Here is a 10,113-nt window from a genome sequence, read left to right as displayed (position 1 = left end):
TGTATCCACGTTTCTTCCCTTTCTTTACCTTGGTATTCTCGGATATGAGGACCATGAGCATTCCGAGAAAGGTGGGAACTTGATAAAGGCTGTGTAAAATGGGTTTTCTTGGGGTTAAACAGATGCAGAGTTTACTGTAGTTCTTGAGGGTTCTTAGTTTGTGGCATCGCTCATTCCACCCGGACGGAAACTCTCCCTCATTCCACCCGGATATCTCACATCCGGAATCCTGTCCGCCGACATTCCATCCACCCGGATATCTCACATCCAGGATCCTGTCCGCTGACATTCCATCCACCCGGATATCTCACATCCGGAATCCTGTCCGCCAATATTCTACTCTTCTCCAGATATCTCACAGCCGCCATTCTATCCAGCCGACATCCCACTTTCTCTGGATGTCTCACAACCGCCATCCTATCCGGCCAACATCCCACTTTATCCGGATGTCTCACAGTCGCCATTCTATCCGGCCAACATCCCACTTTATACGGATGTCTCATAGTCGTAATTCTATCTGGCCGACGTTCCACCTTCTCCTCTATTCGCTTCTTTGATTGGGAACTTATTGTTTTAAATTGAATTTTTGAACCATTGTTCAATTAAACATTCTCAACTTTGAAAAATTCATCTTTAGACCTTCTCTAGGCAATAAAATCCAGACTTCAACACCCTTTTGCTGCCATTTTCCTTTCGGCACGCGTTTTCACTATTTTATTTGATTTTCAACTGATTTTCTTGATTTTCCCAAGAATGAACAAACTTCATGATTCCAAACAATGGAATTCATTGAATCAATTCGTGCAAAAGTAATATGGACTTTGGTGGGTAGTCCTATATTCTTGATATCTTCACTAATATTGATTTTAAAGATGATTGTTTGGTATTTAATTGATTTCTGATTCTTCTTGATGATATACATGAATTTGTTTCGTATATATTGTTGAGATGCTTTTGATTCCCATAGAGGATTACTAGCTTGCTATCCAGGTACGCTCTCTTCTCATCTATTTTTTAGAACTCTATGGACTTGTATGCCATTGATGACCATATCCATATTTGATGTGATTCTTGGGTGTTTAAATATATATTAGATTTGCTAGGATAAGACATATGTTATGTGATAGATTTCTACACTAACTCTTATGTTTTATGATAGCGCTCGAGAAGTCGTTCAGGTACGCACTTCGACTCTCTCTTATGGTTTATTTTCTTGTTAGGCATGCAATATTTGAAATCACCTAGCCTACTTAGGTATCCATAATTAACTGATTAATGGTCACACTTCCCTTAACTTTGTTAGTAGAGACCTTTATAGGGCTTGAAGGGGTGCTACCTTTTAAAGGTACCTTCCCAATAAGTAACCTGATCCCCGGACTCAGACTTGGGTTTTTCACAGACATGCTTTTTCCAAGAATTATGAAGTCATTTTTTTAGGGTTTTATTTCTTGTTTTATTTTCCCTTTCAAAAATAAAATAAAATAAGTGGCGACTCCAACTTTTCCAAAAATTAATTTTTCACAAATAAAAAGTGAGTCTCGCCAATCGAGTGGGAGCGCACGTGAAAAATGCGGGTCCACACTTTGTCATAGTATGGACCCCGCATTTCCGCTCATGCGTTTTCCACTCGATGGCGAGCTCGATCTTTATTTGAAAAATTGATTTTAATTGATTAAGAAAATGACTTGGAGTCGCCACTTATTTTTGTTTTATTTTTAAAGGGTAAACAAAATAAGAAAGAAAAACCCTAAGTGTGACTCCTTATTTTGGAAAAGGTGGTCTGTGAAAAATCAGATTGGGTTCGGGGGTCAGGTTACTTATCGGGAAGGTACGGTAAAGACCGTAGCACCCCTCTAAGTCCCTAAAGTCGGGTCTCTACTAATAAAATGAAGCTGACGTGGCAATTGACAAGTAAATCAATGAATATCCTGAATGATCATGCACACATAAAAGTCGAGACATGCATAGACAACGATTAGAGGAAAATGGGTACATACCTGGGTAACGAGCCACCATCCGCTATCAATAAAGAGGGTTAGTGCACAATTTAGGAATAATCGCATGTATGTTAAAGAGTAGGGTAAATCAATCATGTATGATAATCAAAGCAAACAATCAGTCAATTAATCGATCAATTACATATGTGGGGCCTCCACCAAAGCTCGATTTATTTTGCATGAATTAATATCACAAATTCCATTATTTGGAATTATGAAAATTGTCTCCATGCTTATTAAAAATTAAGATAAACATAAAATCATTTGAAAATAAAAGAAAATTTGTGAATTAAAAATATTTGAAAAAAATGGAGTGGAATTAAAACCGTTCGAGAGAAAACTGGATTTTTGAAATTTATTTGAAAATTGGAGTCTTATGAATTAAATTTAATAATTGGAATTTTGAAAATTAAATTTGAAAGAAATTGAAAATCTTAAAATTATTTGAGAAATAAAAATTGTGAAAATTAAATTTAAGAATTTGAGTTTTAGAAATTAAATTTAAAAGAAATTTGAATTTTGGAAATTATGAGAATTTAAATTTTGAAAATTAAATTTAAGAATTTGAGTTTCGAAAATTAAATTTGAAATAAATTGGAATTTTAAAAATCATGTGAGAATTGTAATTCTGAAAATTAAATTTAAAATTTTGAGTTTTGGAAATTAAATTTGAAAGAAATTGGGATTTTAAAAGTTATTTGAGAGTTTGGAATTTTTAAAAATTAAATTTAAGAAATGGAGTTTTAAAAATTAATTTTTGAAAGAAATTGGAGTCTTGGAAATTGAATTTAAGAGTGAGAATTTTGGAAGTTATTTAAAAGTTGAATTTTTAAAAATAAACAAGTAAATAGGTGAGTAAAATGATAATGATTAAATAAATTGATATGAAAATTGAAATTTCGGAAATTGGAATTTAGATTTAAAAAATGGAAATTTATACGATTATTTGAAGATAAAAGTTTTAGGAATCAAAATTTTGGAAAATTAAAATAAATAAATAAAGATAGAGAATGGTGCTCACACGTGAAAGGAAAAAAACAAAGGCAATTTAAGTGGAGGAAAACAGTGAAAAAAAATTAAATTGGGTTTAGGTGGCTGCATAAGAGAATGGGAAGAATGGAAATGAGTTGACCAGGCCCTCATTCCAAGCTTCACTTCTCCACGTGTTCAACTTCCTCTTGTTCTCCTCCCTTCCTCTCAGCTACCACAAAAACGAAGTGGCCTTCCTCTTAGCTTCTTCTTTTCCCTCAAAACCGCTCATCCATGGACATAACCCACACAAACCAGCAATAATAATAAGGGAATTCACAGCTCATTTTTGGTAAAGGCCACTCAGCATTTTCCGCTCCTAGCCTCACAACCCAACAATGAACTCACCAATTTAAAATAACATGTATGGAAGAAAAAAAAAATGCAGGGTAACATGAAGCATATGAACCCATATATGTTATAGCCTCAAGTGAAATCACAGAAAATGAGAAAATGGCATAACAATCACATTCAAATGGTGAATGAAAGCTAAAACAACATGGCGAATGCATGAATGTGAAAATATAATGAAAAACATGAACAGAAGAAGAAAAAAAAAAACCACAAAGCACGCACCTAGAAAGCTCTTCTCCAGCAAAAATCCGTGAGAAAACCCCTGAGTTCTTCCTCTCTCTCTTTCTCCTTTCTCCCGTCAGTTTTTCCCCCTTCCTTTTCTCTAACTCTCTCTGCCCATCTTCCTCAACAATATCTCCAGGCAGCCCTCTAAAAAAATATCTCTAACGGCCTTCCCAAAATCCCCAACGGTAGCCCCAAAATCCCCAACGGCAGCCCAGACCACCTTCCTGCAGCTGTCAACCTTTAAAATATCTCATAACTGCCTAAAGAATCACTTTACAGGTGTCACCACCTGGTTTGCCTCTCAAATCCACTACTTGATCCTTCAGCAGCCTGCCAAGAGGCACCACGCGGCCTCCTAAAGCTGCTCCACCTGGCAAAATTTGCTACAACAATTACCTCCCAAAGTGGGGGTCTACAAATATGCCCCTCTTCGGTAGAGTTCACGAGTGTAAAGAATATGAACACTGAAGTAAATAGTAAGTGTGAATAGTGAGTGGAGTGAAGTGAACTCTACCGAAGAACCAAAGAGACCCCCAATGAGACACTAGTGAAACACGAACTCACTCAGGCCAACAGATGAACACAAAGGCTCTAATCCTAAGAGAAAAGGGTGTCAAAATGCCTCTGAAGCCACACTAAAGATCCGGGCCCCCTCTAAGACGTCTCCAAAAGTGACTCCAAGAACAATGCCAAAGATGAGTAACGGTCGAACCACCCTAGAGTACGGACAAAACGTGTCTAAAGGAAACTGCCCTATGTGAACTACATGAGAATGCTAAGCGTAGGATGCCTAACAACATGACTGAAATACGTGTCGTGGTCTCAAAAGACTGTGTCATGTGTAGTGGAAGGGGAATCCCAAAAAAAAACAATGACGATCAAGCAATAAGCTCCAGGTAACCGAGTGAGGAGAATGACTCTGAACAACCCAAAATGGAGGAATAATGGTGACTCAAAATCAAACAAGACCCAACTATGCAGGCGCGACTCGGAGGTGAACAAGACCCAACTCAATCCGACAAAACAATGACCGATCGATATAGGTGCGGTCCCAAACTCAAACTGACACGATAATGACCGATCGATATAGGTGCGGTCCCAGAAACTGAACTGACATGACAAAGAGATGGTCGATCGATATAGGTGCGGCCCCAGAAACTGAATTGATAGGAAGATGACCGATCGATATAGGTGCGGCCCTGAACTCTGACTGATAAGATGATGACCGATTGATATAGGTGCGGTCCCGACTCGAAAACTGACATGACCGGGAAATGGCCGATCGATATAGGTGCGGCCCCGACTCAAACTCAAACTGATAGGATGATGACCGATCGATATAGGTGCGGTCCCGACTCGAAAACTGACACGATAGGGACATGACCGATCGATATAGGTGCGGCCCCGACTCAAACTCAAACTGATAGGATGATGACCGATCGATATAGGTGCGATCCCGACTCGAAAACTGACATGACAGGGAGATGGTCGATCGATATAGGTGCGGCCCCGACTCAAACTCAAACTGATAGGATGATGACCGATCGATATAGGTGCGGTCCCGACTCGAAAACTGACATGACAGGGAGATGGTCGATCGATATAGGTGCGGCCCCGACTCAAACTCAAACTGATAGGATGATGACCGATCGATATAGGTGCGGTCCCGACTCGACTGTCATGACAAGGAGATGGTCGATCGATATAGGTGCGGCCCCGACTCAAACTCAAACTGATAGGATGATGACCGATTGATATAGGTGCGATCCCGACTCGAAAACTGACACGACAGGGAGATGGCCGATCGATATAGGTGCGGCCCCGACTCAAACTCAAACTGATAGGATAATGACCGATCGATATAGGTGCGGTCCCGACTCGACTGTCATGACAGGGAGATGGCCGATTGATATAGGTGCGGCCCCGACTCAAACTCAAATTGATAGGATAATGATCGATCGATATAGGTGCGGTCCCAACTCGAAAACTGACACGATAGGGAGATGACCGATCGATATAGGTGCGGCCCCAGAAACTGAACTGACCTGACAAGGAAATGGCCGATCGATATAGGTACGGCCCAAAAATTAAACTGATATGATGGTGATCTGATCAAGTGGCCCAAAGCCAAAGGATATCCAGGATAACGATGCAAGCAAAATCGAAAGGAGGGGATATGCCCCAGTGTGCAACTCGTGAGGATCGACAACTAGGTTGAAAGATAATGAAGCCTGTGAAAGATTTGATGATCCTAGGGAAGGAGGGTATGCCCCAGTATGTGACTCACTAGGGTCAATACTACTAGATCGAAAAGTGAACGAAACCTATGAAAGGTCCAATGATCCTAGGGAATGGGGGTATGCCCCAGTATGCAATGATGAACAACCAGAGATGCAAAGTACCTCAAAACTAACTGTACTCTGAAATATGCTCATCCATCAGGTAATGAAAATGCCCAATCTTAAATAGGTAATGCCAAACAGGACCATGCATCGTGACACCATGCTGACAAAACAAAACTAACTGATGAATAAGAACAATGATGACCAGTGCTCGAAACTCAAGGAGCTAGCAAATCAACACTCAACATGATAACTATCAAAATGAAAACATCGTCACTAATAAATCAACAATCTGTCAGGCCCTGCCATAATGGAAAATGTTGAACCTAAAGTCCAAAAGATATATGAAAGCACAACCAAGGTGATCGAGGACTGATCTACATCTCCTCCTAATCGAGAAAGGGGTGAGGTCATGTGCCACGGTGGGATGCGTAGGATAAAAGAAGGTGATGATCAGGCTCTAGTATGATAGAAGGCGTGAAAGTATCAAGGGTGAAATGTCTGATTACGAGATGAAAGGTATATATCCGAGATCGTCCAAGTATGCCGAGAAGACTCAACCCGAGGTATCAATAGTTCCATAATCCATCAAAAGCAATAATCACAAACGGAAAGTCGAATCTCAATGTCAAAACCTCTAACAAGGTGGCTATGCCCCAGTATGAAATAAGGACAACATGAAATAATCTAATGATCTCTATATCACCCGTCGGATGCTCCAACGTCAAGAATTAGTCTGATCTCCCTCCAAAAGATGGATATGCCCCAGTGTGAGAGATCCAGTAGGGTGACTATGCTCTAATGAAAAATACTCTCCATCCTGGCTATGCCCCAGTGTAAAGTAGTGTATCCGAGTCAACAAATCAATCAACCTCTACTCCTAGTGCCAAAACGGAAACATCTCAACGTAATCCATAGAAATCAGAATCCCCGGGCTCCATGAATGTGAATGTGGTGGCTATGCCCCAGTATTTTTCATTTTCGTGGGTTTTGATCCTTTCATCTTCTCCACCATTTCTACTCCACTGAGTTTGTTCACAAGCTAACAAAATATCCAACTCGGGTATCAGTCCGATACCGGCCATGGTCGAGGCGGATATGACTCGGCTGAGTCATACCTGTATCGACCGAGATTTTGAACCCTGCCACTTCACCTTGCAGCCAGAGAAGGGCATTTGATAGTGGTGGAAAATCTAATTGAAGTTGCAAAACAACTTCATGGAGACACGGAGAGAGGGGATACAACAGTTTGTGTGGCCATGCTGAGGATGACAAATGAGGACAACGACACAGCCTTGCACGAGGCAGTGAGATATCATCACCCTAAGGTGGTGAAGTTATTGATACAGGAAGACCCCGAGTTTATCTATGGTGCTAATAATGAAGGCAACACTCCTCTTTACATGGCTGCTGATTGGGGATTCAGAGACTTGGTGCAGATGATCCAAGAGATTTGCTCTTCACTAGCTCATAGTGGCTTCAAGGGTCGAATGGCTTTGCATGCTGCGGTAATTCTTAATGAACAAGGTACGTAGTGGAGAATGCACCATTTTTATTTACTATTGGAATCACATTACAAGAGGAGACTTCATTTATTTTCTTAATTTTCTTAAAAAAAAATTTATCTCTTCTGTTGATTTTATCAGTAATGACAAAGAAAACACTGGAATGGAAGCGTGCTTTAACTAATGAATTGGATGAAAATGGGTGGTCTCCCCTTCACTTTGCTGCATATGTGGGTTGTCATCCAACAATACTGAGGCAATTGCTAGAGCAATCTGACAGGGATGTTGTCTACCTAGGCGTCAAAGACCACGGAAACAGGACAACTCTTCATATTGCAGCGAGCCGAGGCCATGTGGACATAGTGAAGCTGCTGGTGTTGCGCTTTCCAGATTGTTGCGAGAAAGTTGATGATAAGGGCAATAATGTTCTTCACTTGATAGTGCCATAGAAGGGAATATTTGCAACTTCGGGTTTGTCAAATATTCGCTAGTTAAGGGTGAGAGGACTCATGAATGAGAAGAATGTTGAAGGAAAGACACCACCCCTCCATCTGTTTCGCATGTCTATCATATCTCCGGAGACGATGTTAACGTGGATATTGGACACCTTAGTAAGATTGGTAAGGCCGCCAAAAATTTCAATTTCCTATGTATCTGTTCCTCCTTTGAACCCCAATTTATTTTACTACTTTTTTTTTTATTCTTTTTTTTTTTGTTGCATCATAGATGATAGTGAGAAAAAAAGAAAAAAAGAAAAAGAAATGATAGACTTTTTATCTTTAAAAAATATTGTTTTCCTTCTTTTACAAACCTCTGAATTGAATATCTATCCATGCTTTCTTTAAATGTTTTACAGTTTCAGAGACTGAATCAGAGAGTTAGTATCAGACCCTTGGGTTTGTTAGAGATCAAGGAAGACAGCGATAGTAGCGAAAACAAAGAAAGTGAAGAAATATCTTAAATAAAGAAAACGATTAAAAGTCATATTGTAACGACCCGCTCCCAACCATGTAGGTATTGTCTGCTTTGGACCCAAAGGGGCCCTCATGGCTAAGCCTGTTCGGACAAGTGGGTGGAAAGTGCCTTCATCTTTCAAAGCCTCCAGAGATGTTAAAAGGATGGAAAAGAGAAGAAAGCCTAGGATAATACTTACTAGTTTAATTTGGAGTTGTAATTGTTCATCGTTTGCTGCCATGGAAGGTCCAACCGGCTGATCAAGCAAGAGTTTAAGCTCATTGATACTACTGGTGATGGGAAAATTTACTAGAGCTCAAGGAAGTGTTCTGCTTGGGGCATGACAAGTTGAAAGCTAAAAAGGAACCAGAAAGAAAATAAGGACAGATTTGGATTGTAATAGTGATGGCTATATATCGAATTGAAGAAGTTCATGGGTGCTAGGGAGACAGTTTCATGGATTCTTATTATTGATTTAGGCTCAAATGCGCTCTTATCAGCTACGGAGCTGCAACTTGAATAATTACTAATTAGTATGCCTCAGTTTCGATAATTAATTGCAACTTAAGGGATGCTTCCCAAAATGAAATTTAAGGGCCATGTTGAGTAATTGGTGCAAGAATACCATTTAGAACCTTAGCAGGCCAAGGGGTGGCATGGATCTCAATCAGGCTATCAAATAGAACACAACCAACAAGCCTTTTTCTTCCCAAAATGAAAAATCTTTGTGTCCATTTGGAAAAAAAAAAAAGGGAAACTATAGAAGCAGTCCTATTGTACTTTGGTTTCTGTTTCAGTGTGAACAAAGTTCTCTGTTTGAATCTATCTGTGCTGTTACAAATGTTTGATTGTGTTTGTTTACTAGAGCATTAGGGTTTTTGAGATCTGATTACTAGAGATCTGTGCTTTGAAAATGATTTTATGGAGAGAAAATGTGTTGATGATGAATTTCGGCTCCTAGTTTTTCTATGAGATGTGGAGAAGTGCGTGTACTATTTATATAAGCACTATGGAAAATTTTCAACAATATTATATAGCTTCTAAGGGAGTATAGTGATAGAATAAATGTAGACTGACAATATATTAAACATTGTCCAGGATTAAGCTATCTTTTAACATGTAATTTCTGATTTAATCTTGAGTATGGGCCACCTAATGTGTAGAGCCCAATGCCATCACGGGCTTTAGATGATGGGCCTAAGGCCCGTGAGGCCTAATAACCAATGGGTATGGTCCCTAAGGCAGGAGGGTATAAAAGGCTTAGGCTTGTGTCTTTTGGATCTATCACATCATTTTGAAATAACAGAACCGCTCTCTCTCCCGCTCCCATTGCCTGAGAGAATCCAGAGAAAGGTGGTGCCCTCCATCAGCCTTAGAAGATTCGTATCGTCTTCAAATTCACACATGGATTCAAGTTGGAACAATTTTAATAGTAATTATGGCATAATTTCTTCATGTGATTCAACATACGATCCTATATGATCATTGAATATATAAATTGAAATCTCACAATTGGTATCAGAGCCTTTGTTGGATCAATGAGAAATAGCATGTTAGGGCAATAATAATTGTACTGGCTTGAATTCAGACGCGATACCAGTGTCATTTGCAGCACCATCGGAAGTGTGGTTCAGGCGCCAATGGAGGCGTCGTTCAGGGCGCGCTTGAGGTGCCACTCCGGCGCCGTTAAAGCGCCGTTTAAGGCCC

General features: G+C 39.8%; 1 protein-coding gene across 1 annotated transcript; it reads left to right on the top strand.

Annotated features, from left to right (window-relative positions):
- The first annotated feature begins 6,444 nt into the window (after positions 1-6,444).
- LOC117910640 (ankyrin repeat-containing protein At5g02620-like) lies at positions 6,445-7,901 on the top strand. The gene is made up of 3 exons (XM_034824748.1): positions 6,445-6,466; positions 7,109-7,474; positions 7,594-7,901. Exons 1-3 carry the CDS (start codon positions 6,445-6,447, stop codon positions 7,899-7,901), a joined length of 696 nt encoding a protein of 231 aa, XP_034680639.1.
- Positions 7,902-10,113: the final 2,212 nt, after the last annotated feature.

This window comes from Vitis riparia, unplaced genomic scaffold (assembly GCF_004353265.1).
Source record: "Vitis riparia cultivar Riparia Gloire de Montpellier isolate 1030 unplaced genomic scaffold, EGFV_Vit.rip_1.0 scaffold795_pilon_pilon, whole genome shotgun sequence".
NCBI classification, from domain to species: domain Eukaryota; kingdom Viridiplantae; phylum Streptophyta; class Magnoliopsida; order Vitales; family Vitaceae; genus Vitis; species Vitis riparia.
This window is presented reverse-complemented; position numbering and strand designations above follow the sequence as displayed.